The 21632-nt window shown below is 67.5% G+C and overlaps 1 protein-coding gene across 3 annotated transcripts; it reads right to left on the reverse strand.

Moving 5' to 3' along the window:
• Positions 1–1831: 1831 nt before the first annotated feature.
• Positions 1832–21338, reverse strand: DOK7 (docking protein 7). 3 transcript variants are annotated; one of them, XM_087817154.1, is made up of 10 exons: positions 21285–21338; positions 21173–21218; positions 14073–14303; positions 12674–12874; positions 8721–8840; positions 8036–8155; positions 6968–7692; positions 3227–3266; positions 2230–2358; positions 1832–1968 (listed from the first exon to the last, which is right to left on the reverse strand). In XM_087817154.1, the coding sequence occupies exons 1-10, from the start codon at positions 21336–21338 to the stop codon at positions 1832–1834; spliced, it is 1803 nt and encodes a 600-aa protein (XP_087673280.1). The 3 variants fall into 3 exon arrangements, with proteins under 3 accessions (XP_087673280.1, XP_087673278.1, XP_087673284.1); XM_087817152.1 differs by having other exon boundaries at positions 2230–2373; positions 3218–3266; XM_087817158.1 differs by lacking the exons at positions 1832–1968; positions 2230–2358; positions 3227–3266 and having other exon boundaries at positions 6858–7692; positions 21309–21338.
• Positions 21339–21632: the final 294 nt, after the last annotated feature.

Here is a 21632-nt window from a genome sequence, read left to right on the forward strand (position 1 = left end):
TTCATGTTTGTGGCCCTGGCCAGTTTGACTCGGCAGTTAGAGCATCAGCCTGCAGACTAAAGGGTCTCAGGTTCGATTCTGGCCAAGGCACCTACCTCGGTTGCAGGCTTGATCCCCAGCCCTAGTCCAGGCACCAGGGCTCGTGCGGGAGGCAAACAATCAATGTCTCACATCGATGTTTCTCCCACTCTCTGAAGAGCAATGGAATAAATCTCCTCGAGTGGGGAGTGTGTGTGTGTGTGTGTGTGTGTGTGTGTGTGAATTTCCTCCAGTTGTCACAACAGGCACAACGTTGATCCTGTCCCCTTCCTGGTGTCCCTGATGTCTGTCAACTCTAGTGAGGTGTTTTTCTTTCCTGAAGTTGTAGGTTTGCTGTGTCATGGATGTCTGAGCCCTCCCACCCAGAGGGGACCCCAACACCACTGGGGCCCTGGACCGGGGTGCGCTGGCCATGCCTTGCCCTCCACTTGCAGCTTCAAAGGCGAGTCCCACTGCCTTAGATCCTGTGTAGAGTGTGGGGCAACGCCTCCTCCAGGGAGCCCAGCTTGTTTGCTGGCACAGCCCCAGCACCCTTCTGTCCCACCCCAGGGCTCAGGGTGGAGCCTGCTTCCGCTGCCTTGACTCCCCAGCTTGGATGTCCACTCAGAAGGCGGAGCAGGACAAGGGGGGCTGGTGTCCTGGAGACCACCCACCCGAGACCCCAGCTGAGGGGAGAACACGGAGTGTCAGCCTCTGCACTCCCCGTGGCGGCTCCCACGGACGCACTGTGTCTAGTGGGCTTGGGAGTCAGGGAGGGAGGGAGATGGACGGGTGGACGATGGGAAGAAGGAAGGGCTGGGTCTGTGTGGGCTGTGGCAGGAGCCCCCCGCGGACAGAGCAGAGCCCCATCTCTTCTCTGAGACCAGGGGGGAGGACCCAGCCCCGACTCCTCTTGTGCCTCGGCTCTGAGGGATGGCAAGAAGCCCACCACCACCTTGGCAAGCCCCGCAGCATCCAGGCCCGTGGCCCACAGAGCCACCCCCCCCCTCCGGCACACAGTCATGAGAGTGCTGCTCGACCCCCAAAGCCACGGGCACTGCTGGGAGGAAACACGTGGGAACCCCCACCCAGACCCAGTGACGGGCTAAGCCCGCCCTGAGCCCTTGGCCGGGTCAGGGTGACCAGACTGCCCCAGGGCCGCTAGGCAAGGCCTCCGCCCACCACAGACACAGCACAGGGAAGAGAGCCACTGGTCCTTCAGGAAGATGTGTTATTAAAAATAGAACACTGACAACTTTAATCTATTTACATGACTAACGGCAATGGGTCCCAATAAGCAATACAGTCAGTAAACGCATGTGTCCAGTCAGAATGTGGACCAATCCTCCCGAATCCAGGGGTCAGCCGGTGGCACCATCCGGAGCGCAGGGCAGCAGTGCCCAGGAGGGAGGACAGCGGGATGTCCTGGAGCCCATGGCTGCAGGATGCTCGGCGGGAGGGGCCTGGCCCCGCCAGGCTGGCAGGTGAGGTTTGGGGACATGAGTTTTGCTGTCAATTGGGAGGCCGCCATCTCAGGGAAGGACGTGCAGTTTGCATCCCAGGGCCACGGGCTGCCTCAGGTGACCATTGGAAGCAGCCTCCCTGCTTGAGGTCCAGAGGGTCTTGTTAAGACCAAAGGCAGGGGCAGCTCTGGGCACCGGGGGCCAGCCAGGCCCACCCTGCGGACAGCAGGCCACAACAGAGCCCAGACCTCCAGGGACACAGCACAGGTGATGAGCGGGAGGCTGACTTCTGGGCTCACTGTCCCCACCGCTCAGCCACGGTGCTGTCCAGCGTGGGTGCTGCGGGCCGCTCAGCGAGGGGCCCCCTTCCTCCTGGGCTCCAGCTCCGCCAGCCGCTCCTCCCGGGCCTGTGCGTGCTGGGCCCCCACCCTGTGGGCCGCCGCCGTGGCCTCGAGGTCGATCTGTGCGTAGTGCGAGGCGCTGGCCCCTGCAAGCAGCCCAGGTGAGCTGGCCCAGGTGCCCCAGGACGCCCACTCCTTCGGGACAGGGTGCTGGGGCTGGAGGTTCTACCCACCCCATCCACCCAGCAGGACCTGAGGTGGGGCCTGAGTGGGGACACAGCTCAGCAGGAGGAAGGACAGGGTGGCTGGAAGAGCCCCGCCTGAGGGCTGAGGTGCCGGGGGGCTAAGGCCACCCAAGGGCCCCTGGGCTGGCGGCCCCCACTCCCATCAGCTGTGTGGGGACCCACCTTGGACTCCTGCACGGGCCTCTGGGAGCTCCAGGCCCAGGTAGTACAGCTGCTTCTTGGAGGAGGGGCTGGCAGGGACGTTCATGTAGGTGGTCGCCTCAATGCAGGGCCCCTCAGGCCCCAGGGCTCCTGCAAGGAGAGGGGCTGAGTGTCCCCAGGGGGTGGCTGAGAGCTGAATGGACCCCCAAGAGTTTATAGCAAAGAGCTTCCCCCCAGCGCCCTCAAATCCCCCACTTTCCACTTCTGCAGGGCCTGGGAGGGCCTCCTCGATTTGTCCATCCTGAGACCCCACCCATGTCTCTCCCTGACCCTTCACCACTGAGCTTCTGGAAAGGGTGTCCCCACCCCCACCCAGTGCACACCCCTGCCTGCTGCAGGGCGCGGGCCCCTGGGCCCACCGAAATCCAGTGACCACACCTTTCTGTCTTTGGCCCCCCATTATGTGACCCACTCTCCACCCTTGTCCCCCCACCCCCAACCACCCCTCCTGGCCACTTCCTCCTCAGGTCCCCAGCGCCCTGCTCCTGGCAGGCAGGACACCCCACCCTGTCCACGCCCCAGTCCTTCCCCTCGGCTGTCCTGGGTGATCCTGCCTGCACCAGGTTCCAGGGACCCCGCCCCAAGCACAGGCCCACACTTCCGTCCACAGTGACACCTCCTTCAGGATGGCCCTGGGCACTTCAAGTCCCCTCCTCCATCCTAGAAACTGCCCCGGTGGGGTTCAGGGCAGGCCCCCATGTAGCAGGCTGCCAGTGCACACTGACCCCCTTTTCTCCCCAGGCTGGGGCAGGGCCCGACCACGGGGGACCAGGTACAGGTCCCACCCTGCCACTCCCCAGCAGCCCCTCCACTCCTGCCTCAGGTCCCACAGCAGCACCGCCCACTGCCTGCCGCCCTCCATGGGTCAGGTTTCCCGGCTGGGCCATCGCTGTGGCCACGGTGACACCGCCCCCTTGTCCCGAGGCTGTGCAGGAGCTGGTTCCAAAGCCGAGCCTACCTGGATGCGTCGGGAGCCCAGGGGCTGAGGCAGCTGCTCCCTAGACCAGAGAGAGCTCGGTCAGCCGTCCACCCGGCTCCCACACCCTGCGCCGGGCTGAGCCGAGACGCCGACCCCAGGAGTGACACAGGACAGGGACCAGGCCACCCACAGCGGAGACTAGCCTGGGCCCCTCACCGTGTGCCACAGGACTCCCGCCTGTCCCTGAACCCTGCCGCCCACAGGACCTGGTCTGGGGCGAGGCCAACTCTGGCCGGGCCTGTGCTCTGAGCGGTTTTTCTGGCTCGCAGCCTTGTCACCGGCTGCCGCCGGGAGATGCGAGGCTGTGGCCTGCACCCCCGGCCGTAGGCTGCAGAGGGGCCTGGTCCAGGTGCCTCTTCCAGGCTCAGAGCCAGAGGAGAAAGGGCCTCTGATGGCCTCAGAGCTGAGGACTCTGACCAGGAAGGAGGGAGGGACAGTGGCCCATGGCTGGCACATTCACTGCCTGCAGGGCCTCTGTATCCCAAACCCTGTAGGAACCGGCCCCCCACAGGGGAGGGCAGGTGACCGACAGGGTTCTGGGGAGGGCAGCTGGGCAGTGGGGTCTTGTGGCGGGAGCTGGGGGCTGGCGGGGGTGCGGAAGACAGACTTGCTTTCCAGGAGGGTGAAGGTGCTGCCATCTCAGGACACAGCACCCACCCTGGTCCTGGGCCAGGCTCCTGAGCACCGGCCACTCTCACCTGTCACCGGTGTAAAGGAGCCCCATGCATGCTGGGACCTTGGCCAGGGTGCACCTCACCTCCAACACCCAGGGTTACAGGTCACTGCCCCCCGTAACTCACACAGGGGCCTCCCGACCCCAATTCTCGGCCCCACCTGCCCTTGGAGCCCCCCACAGATGGCACCTGCTTCAGGGGCCAATCCTGCAGGTGCAGCATCACACCCAGCACTGGGTGTGGGCGGGACACAACAGGTGCCCTGAAAATGAGCCGCAATGTGTCCCTCTCTGGGGGAAGGACCAGGTGAGGGACAGGCGGGGCCTGAGAGATGAGGACTGGAGGACTCTGAGGAGCGTCGGCCCCCTCTGGCTGCCCAGACGCTCCCAGGAAGCTCTGGGACACCTGAGAAGCCATCACTCCACCCACCCACCTGCCCTGGGGAGGAAGCAGGAGCAAGGGGCCCTGAGCTCACACTAAGAATGGGACGGAGGAAGGAAGGTGCCTCGTGTGACATCCTCGGGGTAAAAGGCTGTCCTGGCAGCCCCCATGCCTCCACCCCACCCCACCCCACTCCAGGCCATGCTGGGATCAGAAGCCTGAGGCACACTCACTGTAGGGACCCGGCCCTCCTCCTCCTAAGTCGGGAGACGCATGTCCCCCAGGAGCCCCCAAAGGGCCACGGCGGTCAGTGTCCACTCCCATGAAGGGTCCCTCCCTCTGGGTGAGGACTTGAGGCCAGCAGCCCAGTCCCCACCCACCAGGTCCTTGGGTGCCTCCTCCAGCCAAGAACTGATGCTGGAAGGCCTGGCCACCTGGCCCCAACCCTGCCCAGTCCCTACCCGGGCAGCCCAAGGCCCGCCTCTCCCACCTCACCCCCCAGATGGCCCTTCCCTCAGGTCCCAGCCATCCGCCTCGGTCAGAGAGAGGAGAGGCCACAGCCAGGACGCCCACGCGTGGCAGGGCACAGCACCACCCTCCCTGGCTTCCTGGGGATGGGGGGGGAAGTTGCTCAACCGCTGGGGCCTCAGTCTACTCTGGTTAGAGGGAAGCCTGCCCCACCCCTGCCATCTGTGGGCAAGGAACCCATGGGCAGAGGACTCGTGAGAGCTGGTGGGACTGAGCCCAGCCCTCCAAGGCCACCCCGCTAGCGGGCAGCAGCACTCACAGCCCTGTCTTTTTGCACCAAGGCTGGTGGGGGTCCCTCGGGGGTGATGATAATGCCACGTATATAATGACAACTCCGCTAACAGGCCTCTGTGAGCAGTACTCATGTTATCTCATTACGCCCCACACCCTGCACCCCCATGCCCGGGGAGGCTGGGACCGTGGTCCCGTCTATGGAGGAGGAAACTGAGGCTCAGGCAGGTGGAGTGACTTGCTGGGGCCACCCCGCCAGCAGGTGGGCCCAGCTCAGCTGCCGAAGCCTGCCTTTCCCACCCGCAGGGCTGCAGGGCCCCCCAACTCCCCTCTCCACAGGACAGGGCATGCCCCCAGGACATGCAGGGGAGACGGTGATGGTGTCCCTGGAGCTCCGCCACCCATGTGTGGGAGACGGAATGAGGGGGCGGCCAGGCTCCAAGCCAGCACCCTCACTGGCCCAGAAAGCGAGTGCCCACTTCACCTGGACACAGGCAGCCACCTGCCTGAGCCCCAGGGGCCACTGAGGACCTCACTGCGGTCTCCAGTGAACACGCAGAGAACACACGTGTGCACACACATCATACAGGCCACACACATGCACAAACACATGCAACGTGCATGCTGCATGCACATGGACACGTTGCACACACCATGCACACAGCAATACATGCATATAGATGTGCATCGCACATATCACGTACACAGTACACATACATGCAAATGAATGCACACATAACACACAGCAATGCACGTGCGCACACACCGGAGCCCCGTGGGCTTAAGGCTGCTAGACAGGCGCGGCCTCGAGACCTTGGCGGGATTTGAGTCCGACCCCTGCGGGGGGCTGGGGCGGGGGCGGGGGGTGCCGGCCAAACGGAAAGGACAAGACGGTAAGAAAAGTACGTTTTATTTCCAGTCTAAGAATTTATTACAAACTGTCAGGTTTTAAAAATGTAAAAGAGCAACGGACGTCTTCAGCCAGCAGCGAGGGCGCGGAGCGCGAGCGGGACGCGAGCCGCCGCCCGGGGCTGGTTCCAGAGCCAGACGCGCCGCGCGGAGTCCAGAATCCACGCACCGGCCGCGGCGCACGCACAACCCAGCCGAGCTGCACCCCATGCAGGCGGGCGCGGCCCGCGGGGCCTGGGGCTCCGGACGCGAGGGACGGGCCGGAGCCCCGCGCGCGCTGCGGCCGAACCCCCCCCCCCCGCCCTTTGCAGCGGGGCCTCCCCAGGCCGCAGGGAAGGCCGGCCCGGCTCCCGCCCAGCCCCCATCCTCCAGGTCCAGGAAAGGGTGGCTGCGGAGCGAGCTGGGGGCGGTCCCCCACAAGTCCCTGGGCCTCCTGAGCCTCAGTTTCCTCCCCATAGGACAGGCCACCGTGGGCGCGGGCTCGGGGAGGAGGCGGGGTCAGAAACGTAAAGCTCGTCCCGCACCCAGCGCGCGCAGGGGCCGGGACTCGGCGGAGGGATTTCACTCCCGGCGGGCGCGTGGGGCGCGGCGGGAGGGGCCCCGGGGGCAGGCGGCGGGCGGGGTGGGGCGGGCCCCGGGCCCCGAGCGCCCCAGGCCCGGCGGGAGGCCCCTCGAGCGCAGCGCCGCGCGCCCGGCGCCGGTCCCGGGGGGCAGCTGGTCCCTCCGCGCGCGCCCCCCGCCTGCTGCGCTTTGGGGGCGGCGCTTCCAGCCGCGCGCCAGCCCGGCCTCCCCGAGTCCTGCGGGTCCTCGCGGCCGCAGCACCCTCCCCGCAGGCCCGGCCCCCGGGAGCGCTGCCCGGGGGTGGCTGCCCCGCCGCGCCCTCCCCACCGAACGCAGTTGCCGGGGCCGCCAGAGGGCAAAAGTCGCCCTCTGCGGAGGCGGCGCCCCCCGTCTCCCGTCCAGGGGGCCGTGCCTGCCCTCAGGGAGGGGGGTTTACCTTGAGTCCTCCACAGACCGGACACGGGGCAAAGAAAGCCGGAGGGGGCCCCGCGCGCGGGCCGCCCGCTTCCCAGGGCTCGCGGGGGGCCGGGCCGGGCAGCGCCGCCTCGCCGCCCGCGGTCTCCGTCTCCTGTCCCCGCCGCCTCGCGCCCAGCCAGCCGGAGGGACACCCCGGGGGCGTCTGGCCGCCCGGGTCCCCGGCTGCGCCGTGGTCGGGGCCGCCCTGCGCGGCCGCGGTCCGGTCCCGGGGGGCCTGGCGCAGGCCGCGGGGCGTGTCGTAGTGCGGCCGCGGGGCGCCGGGCACTTGGTACTCCGCCGTCCGGGGCGGGCAGGCGCAGGGCCCGGGCTCGGGCGCCCCCGCCGCCGCCGGCAGGCTGAGCAGCGAGCCGAACTCGTCGCCCGCGCGCCGCACGTCCAGGCTGCTCCCGGCGCAGGACGAGACGCTGCCCGAGCAGGACGAGTGGCTGCCGGTGGCGATGCCGCTGTCCGAGGAGCTCTGCCGGCCCACCTCCTGCAGCTGCCGCGGCCTCAGCGGCCTGGGGGGCGGCCTCGAGGCGCCCGGCGCGGCCTCCCCGGGGGCCTGCGCCCCCGCCGGCCCGGGCCCCTCCTGCGACGCGCTGCCGGAGGACTCGGACTGCTCCGGCCACGCGGCCAGCCGGCTGCCGGCGCTGACGTCCGAGTGGCTGGCCTCCGACGAGGAGCTGGACAGGCTGCGGTCATCCCCTGGGACGAGAGGGGGCGCTGAGGCCGCGGCGGGGACCCCGAGGGCTTGGGGGGGCGGGGAGGGCGCTCCCACCGGGACATCTCCCGGCCCCGCTCCCCGCCCCCCCAAACCCGGTCAGGAGCCAACACTCAGCGGGCACCCTGAGCCCGCGGGCCTGGGCACAGGTGGTGGAACCAGGCGCAGGGGCCGCGCCTCGCCGCCCTGGCGGCTGCCCCGGGCTCCCCTCGGTGCCCTGGGGCCCCGAGAGTCAGGGAGCAGGAGATGCACCCGAGGGAGGGAGGGAGGGAGGCCGGCCCAGGGCCCGCCCTCTGCCCCTTCCCCGCCGCCCAGAGGTGGCCCTACCTCCGCTGCCCGGCCGGCCGCAGTGGGACAGGAGGCTGAGCCGCTTCTCCAGCTGCAGCGCTTCCAGGGCCTCCTGCGCCACGCGCTCCTCCGCCGCGGCGGGGCCCCCGGGGCTGGGGTCTGCAGAGACGGGAATCAGGGCCGCGGCCACGCCCCGGGCTGCCCGGGCGTCAAGGGGAGCCCAGCACCGTCAGGGCCCCGCGCGCCCCGGCGCAGCCCCGGGGGCAAAGCAGGGCCACGGGCGAGCCCCCGGGAGCCCGCTGCCCGCAGCGCGCCTGGGCTGCGAGACGGGGCAGCGCCAGCAGAGGGCGCTGCCTGCCGCCCGGGCCGAGGCTCGGGACTAGGGCGCTGGGCCCCCGCCAGGGAAGCGGCCAGGGACGAGGCGCGCCCCCGCAGCCTCCTGCCCACACCCTGCGACCCCAGGCACACACCCCACCCCTGTCTGGGCCCAGGGCTGCTCAGACGGTCTCCAGAAGCCCGTCCAGGTCTGGCTGACCTGCCTGGCTGACCACTCTGGTTGGCACAAAGGTCCGCAGTGTCCCAATGGCTCAGGCCCAGGAGGAAGACCTGAGCCCCAGGACCCCAGCAGTGCAGCCAGTGCGGCCCCAGCCCATCTTCTCAGCTGCGTGTGGGCAGCGGGCAGAGGCCCAGGGACCCTCCCGCCAGGCCACCTGCCCCCACACACCTGGGAGAACCGGCCGAAGCCCGAAGGGGCCCTTGGTCGGGGAGATGCCTCGGACGATGCAGTCGAACAGGAAGCTGATTTGCTCGCCCTCTGCTGAGGACAGGAAAAAGACTCCGGCCCCTGCAGGGGACAGACCCATCAGCCTGGCCCGAGCACTGGGGGGGGAGTGATGATGGGGGACCCCTGCGCAGCGGGTTCAAGGGCGAGGGGTCTGGAAGGAGGGAAACCCGAGCAAAGCCAGGAGACCACCTGTCAGGATCCCTAGTGGGCCGGACCAACTCCTGCGTGGCAGGGATGCCGTGGGAGAGGGAGTCCACCCTGCTGGCCCCAGGCCTCCCCTGTCGGCCACCTCCCATCTCTAGAGCCAGGGTGAGGAGCTAGGGGCTTCTAGAGGCCGGTGGCCCCAGGAGGAGACAGGAAGGGGTCCTGGAGGCCCAGGAGAGCCCAGCAGCCCCCTCACATCTCCAAGTTCACTTGAGAGTTGGGGAGCAGGGCTGCCCAGAGCAGGGGTCACACCCCAGGAGGGTGGCTGTGAGACCTTAGCCACCTTGGGGACCCCACAGCTGGTTTCCTTACCCAGGGCTGTAGTGTGTGTTAAATTAGGGTGCAGGTAGACCTCGGGAAGGGGCACCTGCTCCGCGAAGAAGCGGCCACCATGCTGGGCTGGCCAGCATCCTGGCCCACCTCACAGCGCCCCCTCCCCTGGCATTTTTGGGTGGGAAACTGGAGCCCAAGGTGTAAAGGTGCAGGTTGTCTTGCCTGTGGGGCTCCCTCCCAGCGCAGTGAAGGCCTGGTGTGGGATCCCAGACCCGGGGGCTCGCTCGGGCAGAGGGGAGCACCTGGGGCAGAGGGGAGCCTGGAGCCTGCCACCCCAAGGTGGTGCCAGAGCAGAGGGCAGGCCGGGTGAGTCAGCAGGACACCCACCCGCCCTCCCGCTGGGCCGCAGCCCCGCCGGGTGAATGAAATCCCTCACCAGGAGTGAATGGGGCGCCGGGTCACGTGGGGCTGGCAGGCAGGGTGGCCTCACCGCACAAGAATGCCTGGGGCTCTTGCCCTCTGTCCGTTGCCCAAAGAAAGGCACTCGCTCCCGAGGGGAAATTCCCTGGGCGCCACTGCGGGCCACGAGGGGGGACGGTAAGCCCGGGCTAAGGCCTCTGCCGCCATCCTGAGCTCCTCCAGCCTCACCCCTGGCAACGCCCCTCCCGGGCCCCCAGGCACAAGGGGGTGCAGTGCTCTCTGCTGCTGGAGCTTCACCCTTGCAATGCCCCCAACTGGTGACCTGCTGCTGCAGAGATGAGGAGACTGAGGCCCGGAGAGGGGCCAAGAAGTGGGCTCAAGCCGGACGCCCACTAGGGACACGCGAGGTGCGCAGGGGGCTCCCCGCCAGGGCGCTGGGCAGAGCACTGGGCCGCCTCAGCCCCCCCCAGCCAGCCGCGCCCCGCCCACGGCTCCCACAGAGGCCAGGCCTCTAATCCCGAGCTCACAGTCAGCTGGCAGCCGCCAGGGCACAATCAGTCCCCTGACTATAAAAAAACACATTATGAGGGGAGAGGAGCCGGCGGCATTCCACCGGGGCGTCTGCCCAGCGTCAGCTCCTGAAGATGCGGCTGGCGAGGCCTGGGGACACGGCCACAGACCCCGCGCCCGCCAAGCCGCCGCAGGGGCGCCCTGGGAGAGGACACACCCCTCGGAGGGCTGGACTGCCTGAGCCCTGTCACCAGGCCGCCCAGGACATGGCTCACTGACCCCTCGCTGGCCCCTCACTGACCCTCCCTGGGCTTGTGCCCGGCGCTGCCCACAGGCTCCCCAGGGTGGGGTGGCTCCCAACCCATAGAAGATGCTGGAAGGGGGAGCAGCCTGAGGGCTGAGGCTTTCCTGTCTCCCAGGAGGCTGGACTGGGCAGGGAGCTTGAGCCTGCCAGGGCGCAGAAGAGGAAACTGAGGCTCAGAGAGATTAGTGGGCGTGGCCGAGGTCCGAGGAATTTGCAGATAGTCACGCACTGTCACTGAGGTCCTGGGGTGAATGGGACTTTATCCCCAGGACTGAATTCCTCCAATTTGGAGATCTGGGGTGAGGCTCCCATGTCCTCACCTCCAGATGGTCCCTCACGAGGCCACAGTGCAGGGGACAGGGTGCCCCACCCTGGGGCTGCCTCTGCCTGGGAGGAAACCTGAGCAGCTGCCCCAGAGGCTGCTGGGAGCCAGGCTGAGCACACACCACCTCGGCCGGTCCCACCCCCTCCACCTGTGCGGCCACCGGGCAGCCCCAGCTCCACCACGCTCGGGCAGGCAAGTCTGGACGGCTCTGTGCCTCAGTTTCCTCATCTGTAAAATGGGGGTGATGCACACACCTCATAGGACTGGCGTGAGGACCGAGAGGCCAGCACCCAGAGCCCCAGGAACGTGGGGCCGCTGCAGGGTGGGTGGCGTGTCCCGTCCCTGGCTGGGTGCCCCTGTGCAACCTTGGTCTCGGGTCATCCCCCTGGACACTCACGCCCGGAATCAGCCTGGTACGCCAACGCCACAGTGGCTGCCACAGGAAGACAGACTCCTGGCCCCACGCCCACCCTCAGAGGGAAACTTCAGCTGTGACAAGTGGTCTCAGACCCAGGGAGCCTTGAGCTGCTCCTATGAACCTGAACCGGTCCCTGTCCTCTGACCACAATTCATCGATGTCCCTCCATCTGCTGCCAAGTGGAAGGGAGATAGGCCGTGGCTCAGGCTGCCCCAGGGTCACAGTACTAGACGGGCTGGCACTGGGGAGAGGCTTCAGGTCTGCACCCCCAGCCCAGGGATCCTCGCCTCTCCCCTCCTCCCCGCCCACCCCACAGTGCCCCTCTCTTGCCCCCCTTTCAATCACCACCTTGTTAATGGACCTGGAATCCACAGGCCCTTCCGACCCACAGAGCTGCTAGGAGCTCGGCCCCCTCTCAGCTGGACCTTCTCACATCCAGAACCTTCTCACGGCCCCTGCCTCAATCCCATCTGCACCCCAGGGCCAAAGTTATCATCTTAAACACAGACGTGTTGGTGGCCCTCTCCTGCTCAAGAGTCTTCAATGGCTCCCTGCTACTCTGGGAACAGCACAAACTCTGGCCCCGTTTACTGGGCTTTTCATACCCTGCACGGCTTCCTCCTTCCCCAGCCTTGCCTCCGCCCCCCCTACCTAACTGGGCTCCTGCACACGCCGCGTGGCTCACTCATCCTTGCTTGTCACGGGTCTGGGAGCACCCTCTCCCCTCCAACCCCACCCTCCCCTTCGACGCCTGGGCTCACTCCTGTGCACCCTGCAGAAGCCCCACTCCACGCACCTCCTGAGAGCCTCCCGCGGCCCCCAGACTGGAGCCTGTGCCCCTCCCCAGCACCTACACAGGCTCCCGTCTTCCCAGCCCAGCACCAGGGCCTGGCAAAGTCCCGAGCAAGGGCCCGGGCACTGCCCCAAGCTCGAGCTCAGCTCCACCAGCTGCCAGCCTCGCGGCCTCTCGAGCTCAACTCCTCTCAGACCTGCCCTCAGAGCGGGGCCTGGCGCTGGCCTTCCTCTGGGGCGGGGGCAGCCCCCCCTCCCTGCCCGGGGTGGGGGCGCCCACAGGAGCCTCGGCCCACAGTGTGTTTCCCCACACCCTCCACACACCGATTTACTGTCTTTTCATTAAATCTGAGCGGCCCTGACGCTTGGTGGCTCCAGCGCAGGGGCATGAACTTGACCTGAAGGCCTCCCTCGGAGGTCCTGGCGCCTCCTGCACGGCCTCGTGCGTGGGTCCCTTCCCTCCCTGTCCCTACACTGGAGCCCCCTCCCCAGAGGGGGGAGCCCAGGGTCTGGGCTCAGCGCTGAGCACCCGTTTTGAGAGACATCACCCACGGGCTCCCCAGACGCCAGCTAAACGGCGTGTCAGCCGGGTCAAGGCGGCGGGGCACAGGGGCGCCTGCGCCCAGGGTCCCCACCTGCATACTTACAGTACCCACACCTGGTCCCGCCTTCGAAGATGAATCCGTTTGGCACGGCCCCGTAGCGCCGGAGGTCAGACAGCTTCCACTGCCCAGCGACAGCGGGGGGGACGTCCCTGGCCACAACGAGGACATCGTTGCAGAGGTGGAGAGTGGCGGGGCCGCTCTCCAGCTTGGTGCCCGGAGCCACTGTCACGTGGAACCTGTGCACTGAGGGTCGGGCAGGGCGAGAGGGCATCACTGGGGGGGGCAGGAGGGCAGGGCACAGAGGGGCAGCGCCAGCCGCTGTGGCTGCCCTGACCTCTCCCATCCTCCGAGGGTGGGCAAGCCCTTGGAGGGGCTGCCCTGAGCATCCCTGCCCACCCCACAGCCGCAGGCGGCCCCAGCGAGCTCCGGGGACAGCTCCTCGCTGAGGCCGCAGGTGGCACCCTGCGCGGGGTCGGATCACAGAGCACCTCCCCTCAGGGAGCAGCCCCTGCAGCCTTGTGGCCCCAATCACAGGCAGGGAGACTGAGGCTCGGGGAGTCTGCGGAGTGTCCGGGGCCTGCCTCACAGCTGGCCTGGCTACGGGGACACCCAGCAAACTGCAGAGACCCCTCCCCTCCCCATTCGGGGTCTCCCTGGTGCTGGGTACGGCCAGCTTGCTCCACGACATCCCCTCCTCATCGCAGCCTGGCCCCTGGCCCCTGGCCCCTGAAGCCTGTACGAGGCAGTGGTTGTGAGCTGTGTCCCCAGATCGTCCCACCTAGGAAAGGGGTGCACACCTGGGGCAACGGGTCCCCAGAGAGGATGGCAGCCAGAATGCCTTGGCCACCGTCTCGTCTCCAACGCCCCCGTCCTCCTCGGAGCCCCACCGCGAGTCCCAGTGTCCTTGTCTTGGTTTCTACTAAGGCGCCTGCCCAGCCCATAAGAGAAAGGGGAGCCGTGCCCGAGCCAGGGCAGCTGGCGAGACCCCAGCAGGAGAGCGTCCCTTCTCCCCGGCACCCTGCCCGGGCTGGTCCGGGGCTCCTGGAGGGCGGGGTGCGGTGCCCAGCTGGACTGGGGGCAGGGGAGCGAGCCTGCGTCCCCTCCTCGCCTCCCGGCCCCAGCCCCTCACATCTGCGCGCTGTCCTGGCTCTGGGTTCGAGTGGCCAGGTTAGGGAGCACTGTGGAAGGTCATGCTGCCCTGACAGCCACCCGCTTGGGTTCAAGGCCCTCGTTCTAACTCACAGGGTCAAGCTAGGCTGCGAGGAGGCCTCAGCGGCCCCGCCTGCTCCCCCACCCTGGCCTTGACCCGGACCTCGGGCCCCTAGACTGCGGGCCCTGAGACACTCCTGCTCCACAAGGCGCGGCTTCCGTGGCCGCGGGTGAGGCCCGGCACACTCGGGATGGAGTCTGGCGCCCCGGGCCCGTGTCCCGCATCACTCACCCTCGCCGAGCGCATAGCGGATCCGGGCGTCCCAGGCGCACATGGCCTCCCGGCTGTCGAAGCCCAGCATGACGGCCTGCGACAGGCAGACGATGGCCAGCGTGTGGGCCAGGCCCTCGTAGGGCAGCCCGGGCTCCAGGCCGCAGATGTCCTCCAGCATGAGGCTGCTGCGCTCCCGCAGGCCCTTGGCTCGCTCCGCCCGGTCCTTGTAGGCCAGCATCAGCAGGCAGTCTGCGCGGGGACAGAGGCCCAGGGCCGTCAGGGGCGCCAGCCGGGGCAGCCGCCGCCCCCGAGGCCCCAGCGGGCCCTGGCTGGAGGGGTGACCCTGAACAGGCCACCCAGCCACTCTGAGCTTCCGTTTCCTCGAATACAGAACGTCACCCCAGCCCACGTGGCCCACAGGGCAGAGGGCCCCGAACACCAAGACCGAGCCCTGGCCCCAGCCCGGAGCATCCCCAGACCTGCAGCCCCCGGGACCCTTCTCAGGGCTGCAGGGACTGCAGGGGCGCGCTGGGTGGCTTGGGGGATGGCACAGAGCCTGCCCAGGGCCTGGGCCGCCCTCGGCCCTGCCTGTGCCCCTTCCTGCTCACACCACACCCTCCCCTCCTGGATCTCTGGCTTCCAGCCCCGGAGAGAGGGCAATGCCAGGGGGCCTTGGGTCCCACTGTAGACCTCACACGAGCCCGTCTCTTCCCCGGCTGCAGGGGACATGCCTGAGTCTGGTGACTCGGTCCCTGTCCTCAAGTTCAACATCGTGGTTGCGTCCCTGTCACCCCAATGGCAAAGCAGGCAGCCGCTTAGCAGGGTGAGGGGTGGGGTAAGTTCCAAATTCGGGGGCACCTCCACCATGTGCCTCCACCCCCCCCACCCCCACCCCCAGGGCGCAGTCTTTGGTGCAGGCCCAGTGTTTGGGGGCCTAAGGTAACATCAACACACATTTATGTGTGGGACACCCCGAATCCTGCAGGAAAACACAAAACATGGGTCCCCTCGGTATGCAGGTCCCGGGAGAGCAGGGCAGGGACACTGCCCCTTGGATCCTTCAGAGCCAACCCCAAGTGACCACGACGCTGACCCTGCACCTGTGGGAACCAGCCTCGGAGCTGGTTTGCTCCTGCCGGGCCCCCCCTGTAGCCTCCGTCCCAGCCTCAGGGTGAGGGGGCCTGAGCCCCTGGAGGCCACTGTCCCTCCAGACCCCCATCCCAGCTGCTGGCCTCTGCGGTGAGACAGCAGGCGACTGTGTCCAGCAAACCCACGTTGACACACTCGGGGGGGAGATGCAAGGGGCCTCACCTCCTATTTGATAACATGCCCGTTGTGTTAAAATCTTTATATCGGGGAAAAGCGAAGATGTTCCCATTTTGAGAAAGAAAAAGAAAAGAACTCAGCACCCACAGAAACCCGCCTGCCCACCCGAGGGCTCCAGCACCTTCTCTCCCTGGGGGGCCCAGAAGAGGCAGCCTGGCCTGGCCTGGGGAGAGGTCAGTCACGCGGGCAGAGGGCCCGTGTCATATGAAGATGTCCCCCAGAGGTGTCACCAGAGGCCCGAGAAGGAAGAATTTGAGGGCAGGCGGTGGTCACAGAGAGGTCAGCAGTAAAGGACTCGAGGTGAAGACGCCGTGTGGGGTGAAGAGAAGCCCTGGGGCGCGGAGCTGCAGGGGAGTGGGCGTGAGGACAGCCGCCCCCACCCCCCACCGCCCGCGCCCCCTCCCGCAGCAGGCTCCGCATCCCTCGGGTCAGGTGTCCTGCCGGGCTGTCTGTCCCTGTCAACTTGCTGTCCCCCCTCCCACCCAAAGGTGAACTCTTGAAGGCGGGGGGCGGCCCACTTCCACTCTGCACAGGGACAGCCCCAGAGCCTGGCACAAAAGAGGGTGGGGGGGCCATCAAAGGAAAAGCCATTGCTTTAGGCATCACCTGCCCGGCATGGCAGAGCGTAACTGTCACCTCCTTGGCTCTACGAGTTACGCTCCCAGTAATACAGCCAAGGGCAGAGCTAGCAAACCTTCCTGTGAGGATTAACTACCTCACTGTGAAAGCAGCTGACAACCGCAAGTGAAAGGCCGGGTTCCGGTAAGTCTCAGTCACAGGCTCAAGCAGGGGGTGGGGGCGGCTGGGGGCAGTGGTCTGCCAACCCCTTGTGTAGGTTCCAGTCGCTACAACGGCCACTGCGCTGGCGCAGAGCCCCCCACGCCTTCCGAACGCCCCCTGCTGCGGAGCAGCCCCATCCTGGATGCCGCTCTGCACGCCCGGTTTGGGGGCCTGTGTGCCTGTGTCCCTGAGACCCCTGGGCTGCCCCAGCCTCTGGATCCTGGCCGAGTCCCAAGGGCCCCTCACACCTGCTCTGTAAGGAGAAGCCACCCGCACCCGCACCCGTCTCTGTCTGCAGTGGGCTGAATGGGGGCCCCCAAAAGGCCCTTCCACATCCTGACCCCCAGACCCTGAAATATGACCTTATTTGGAAAAAGGTCTTTGCAGACAGACTGAAGGATCTCAGAATGAGCTCACCCTGGATCGGGGGCTGGGGGCCCTAAGCCCAGGGAACTGTCCTTATCAGAGATGGAAGAAGAGAGACCTGTAGGGAGAGGCCACGTGAAAATGGGCCATGGAGAGATGCGGCCACCAGCCCGGGGCCACGGGAGCCGCCCGGAGTCTCCCCCAGCGACTCAGCGAGAGAACGGGCCCTGCGACACCTGACTCAGGACTCTGGACTGTAGAGACAAGCGTCTGGTTTTCAGTCCCCAGCGTGTGGCCATTTGTTACTCTTGCCCCCGGAAACCAGCCCAGTGGCTAAGGCACTGACCTTGATTTTAAATATGAATGAAGCAGGGAGAGGGCCAGGCTGGGTAGGGCTGACCCAAGGCAGCCGGTCACTGGAGCAGCTGACATTCGCCCCCCACTCAGCGCCCACCCCCTGCAGGGCGGCTCCGTTAGAGGCAGGGGAGGGGAGGGGGCCCAGGGGGTCCTGTGTCCACAGCTTTTCCAGCCCCTGTCCTCTCCCCATCACTTCGGGCAATAAATGGATCCTATTTTTAAAAACCCCTTCTGAGGGAGCAGAGGCTGTTTAGGGCAACGCTGCTCCAGGGAAAGGGGGGTTTCCAGTCAGGAACCCAGGGGACAGAGCCCAGAAATCAGACACTGAAGCAGACAACAGAGGGGAAACCTTGAGGAAGAGTAATTCGGGGGACAGGGACAGGCACTGGTGACAGTGAGCGGCGGTGCCCCTGAGCCCAGGGTCAGAGAACAGACTTCAACTTCCGAGTGATGTAAGGAGCCGGCCCAGCAGCCCCACAGGGAACAGCATCATGCTAGAGGGAACAGCCAGTGCAAAGGCCCAGAGGCAGGGACCCAGAGGGCTGGGCCAGTAGAAGGGGGAGGGGAAGAGTGGTCCCAGGTCAGGTGTTTAGGTCAAGTAGGCCTGGAGAGCCAGGCAAGAGCCTCATTCCAAGGCCCCCGGAAGCCCTGAGGGCTCTGAGCGAAGGGGCCTGGCCTGGCTGCGAGTGGAGGAGGGATGCTGGTGACAGCGGAGGCCTCCCCCCTGCAGCTGTTCAGGAGCCAGGTGCTGCTGGCCTGGGCGGGGGGAGCCTAACTCACAGGACCTCTTGGAGGCAGGACGAGGGAAGGAAGAGGGAAGGGATGCTGGAACCAGGTGGGGAGGGGCCAGGGTTGGGGTGCTGTCCTGACACGTGAACCCGAGAGGCCTATAGGACGGCGGGCGGCGAGCAGCAGGCAGCTGAATGTAAAAATAACCGTGGAGTCATGAGCACTGCAAGGCGTTTTCAGCCGCGGGGTGGGAGGGTGTCTGGGAAGAGGAGAACCTCCAGGCTGTGGGGGGGACACCACAGCACGGACCAGAGGCGGAAGCCGGCTGGAGATGGAGGTCCACACCCACGTGGGCGCAGAGGAGCCGGGATGGAGGCGAGGAGCAGCAGCTGGATTTAGCCCTAAGAGGTCACAGTGACCTTGAGGCAGTGTCTTCAGGAGAGGGGCTCCGGCTGGTGGTGCAGGCGGCCTGGGGGCAAGGGGCAGCCGCTAAGCAGCTGGGGCGGGGGGACCACTGACCAGTCCGGTCTGCGGGTGCCTCAGGCTGCAGCCAGGAGGCGCCCGACCGACGCGCAGGCCCGGACCGTTCACCCGCTGACTCAGGAAGGACCCATACTTGGGGTGGGCACCTGGGCGTGTGGAGGGCCGGTGGGCTCACACAGGCATCCGGGAGTATGCAAGCTCCGGGTGCCCGGCTCCCACCCCCCACTCACCTCTGTGCACCCTGGCAGGGGTCACCATGGGAGCCCGACGAGCACTGGTCCAGATCGCGGGGTCCACGGGAACAGAGCTAGGAGCTGAGCTGAGGGGCTCTGATTCCCAGGCTCCTGCAAGGGCTGGCTGCCACCCACCCCTGTCCACAGGCTGCCTGCCCTGCCCAGACGCAGACATCACACCCATTCCTATGGGACACCAGCAATCCAAGGCCAGGAGATGAGACTGGGGGGACCCTCCCCATCACCGCCAACCAGGACCCTCGCCTCTAGGGAAACAGCCACCTCACAGAGCTGACAGCCACATGGGGAGGGTCCTGTGCCTGAGGTGCTGCCAAGAGCAGCTGGGCTCCCAGCCCCTCACCCGGCAAGTCCCAACCCTGCAGGCTGCCCGAGAGGGGTGATGCTGCTCTGGGGCATCCCTGCCCTCAGGGCCGACCTAGGGGGACACAGACGGATGCCCACATCAGTGTGCAGCAGGGGCTGACTCGGCCGCCGGCCACGGGGCAGCAGGGTTGGTGTCAGCACTCTGCCTGTAATAGCCCCAGAGGCCCCACCGGCTCTAGGACTCAGGGTCCCTCCAGGAGGCTTTTCTGGGCCGAACGAAGCCCCCAGGGGACCTGCACAAGACAGGTAAAGAGGGAGTCCCCAAGTGCGGGGGGCTGTAGTGCCTCTGGAGGCCCTATCCCCAGGCGGCACCCTCCTGCGGGCACACACCATGCCCCTCCCACCACCTTGAGCCTCAACGTGGAGGAAGAGAGAGGCTGCCCAGGGCCACCAGATGTGGACGGGACCAGAGAGGGGACCCAGACATGAACTCTGTCTGGGACAGAGCCTGAGACCCGGGGACACAGACCAGCTGGAGCCCTGCTGCCCGATGCGAAGATGTATCCCTTCTCTTATCAAAGGTGCTTTCCCTCTTCCCCGACTAGACCTCACTCTAGGAAGGGCTCCTGGTCGGAGAGGGTGCGGGGTGACAAGGTGCCCTTGGAGCCCGCCACGCCCCTGGTGGCTCTTAACTGTCCCCGTGGGCCCTCAGGAACAAACAACAGCTTTTAAAAATAAGAGTCCTAGACCTTCTGCCACAAGGAGGCAGGGGTGCCCTTGACCTCCTCTCCTTCACGGGCTCCCCTCTCCGCCTCACCCAGGGCCTGGGGGGTCTTCGCTGTGGGGTCCTCAAGACCTCGGACCTGCTCCCCTCCCAGGAGTCCACCTGAGGGAGCTGGTCTTCGGGGCAGGGTGGGGGCTGGATGGAGCGCAGTGGGGGCCGGGCTGTAAGATTTCCACAGTGGACAGCAGCCCAGAGGGGACGGAGCCTGTCTCCCACTCCCCTAATCCCCCTCAAGGCCCTGCCAGCGTGTCCTGCACTCTCCTCTCCACCAGGTCCCCTCAAAGCCAGCCCCGCCTTTGGGGGAGCCCTTCCTTGGGCTCTGGAGCGCTCTCCCACGGTGACTGCTCTCCCTGCTGCTCCCGGGCTCGTGGGGAGGACCCGGGACCCTCGAGGAATCTGCCGTGCTGGAGACCCACGCACACTCCCAGGGCACCCTCCAGGCCAGAGCCCACTCTCAGGAAGCTCTGATACTGCGGTGAAACCCGCCGCCAGCTGCAAATCACACCCCGACGGGGACAAAGGCAACCCCGGGGCTGCTCTTCCAGGGGGATCCCCACCCTGAGGTCTGCACAGGCCCCAGCTCACCACGCACCCGCCAGGCGACGCCCAGCCCGCAGCCAACCCTGCTGCAGCCACAGCTGGTAACGCCCTTCGCGGTCGCCGCCACTGTGGGCCTTTGTGCCCCTGCCCCTGCCCTCAGCCTGGCCAAGGCCTCTCCATTCCCTGCCTGCCGGGGCCCCGCTGTCCCCCCAGCCCGGCCTCCCTGCAGTGCCCCAGGACAGGGCGCCAGGCACAGGGTCCGGGCCTGAGATGGTGAGTGAACCAAGCAGGAGCCCGGCCCCCAGAGGGGATGCGGAGGCCCAGGCGGGGAGGGAGTGTGTCCGCGGCAAATGCAGGCTCCTGCACTGCAACCCCGAGGTGCCCGAGGGGCCCGGGCAGGCTCAGCAGAAGGGGCTGAGGAGGGGCTCCAGGAGAACAGGGAGGGCACCCCCACACCCCTCCGGGAAGTGACCGCCACCCCGGCGTCCCGGAAGACTCCCTGGCAGGCCCACACCCCCGCATCCACAGACCCCGGTGCCTGGGCCGGCTCCAGGGCACCTGTCTCCTGAGCAGCTGCGGCCGCCCAGCACCCGGCCTCCCAACTGCGCTGGAGTCCCTGGCTGAGGATGCCCACCTTCAGGCTCCCGGCCCCCCTCCCCGGCGCCGGCACCCCTTGCTCTCCTCTGGAAGGACTGCGCCCCCCACACCAGATGGGCCGTTTTCCTCAGGCACAGAAGCACCCCTGCTTCTGCCCGCGGCCAGGCCTCTGCTCTGCCTGGGCAGCTGGAAAGGCTGGGGGGCAGCAGCGCTTGCCAGGCCCCACCCGTGGGGTCCAGGGCCCCGCTCAGCACCCCAGGGCGCAGAGCTAGTTCTCTGGGTCCCCGCTCATCGGGGGAAGGGGCAGCCGCCCAGGTTTCTGCATTTGCACCCCCTGGGCCTGGGCCTCCCCGCAGCCCCTCTGGCCGCAGCTGCCCTTCTGGAAACGGGGTTCCCGCCCAGGACCTGGGGGCTGCAAGGAGGGCTCCCAGCCCCGCGCCCGGCCCGCGGGAGGGTCCGGGAGGAGGAGGCCCAGCCGGCCGAGCGCTCTCCGGTTACAGCCCCGGGCCGCCGGCTATTTCGGGAGCGCTGGCCGCTCGGGCGGCCCGGCCCAGGGGGGGCGCCGGTCCCCGCGCCCCGCGCCCGCCCGCCCCGCTCACCTGCCACGGGCGACGGCTTGCGCAGCACCAGCCACCTGGTCTTCCACTGCGGGGACAGGGGGGTGAGCGGCCGCCCGCGCCCCACGCCGCCCCGCGCCCGCCCCGCGCGCACCTTCCTGCCGTCCCGCAGCTTGACCTGGCCTTCCACCAGCGCCGCCTCGGTCATCTTCTGTCATGGTTCCCGCGCCCGCGGCCACCCCAGCCCAGGGTCACTTTCAAAATAGCTCCAGGAGGGCCCTGGGCTGGGCCGCGAGGGCGGGCCGCGGGCGGGGCGTCCCGCGAGGTGGGCGCCTCCCCAGCGCACAGCGGGCGCCCGAGGCCGGCCAGCCTGCGGACCGGCGCAGCCTGGGCTCAGACCCTGGCGTTTCCTTCCTCCCTGAGCCGAGCGAACAGCCCAACAGGAAGGGGACACTCCCGCGTCCAGGTCCCCGGTTTTCAAGTTTATCTTCAACCCACCTGG

This window comes from Miniopterus natalensis, chromosome 1 (genome assembly GCF_054644295.1).
Source record: "Miniopterus natalensis isolate mMinNat1 chromosome 1, mMinNat1.hap1, whole genome shotgun sequence".
NCBI lineage: Eukaryota > Metazoa > Chordata > Mammalia > Chiroptera > Miniopteridae > Miniopterus > Miniopterus natalensis.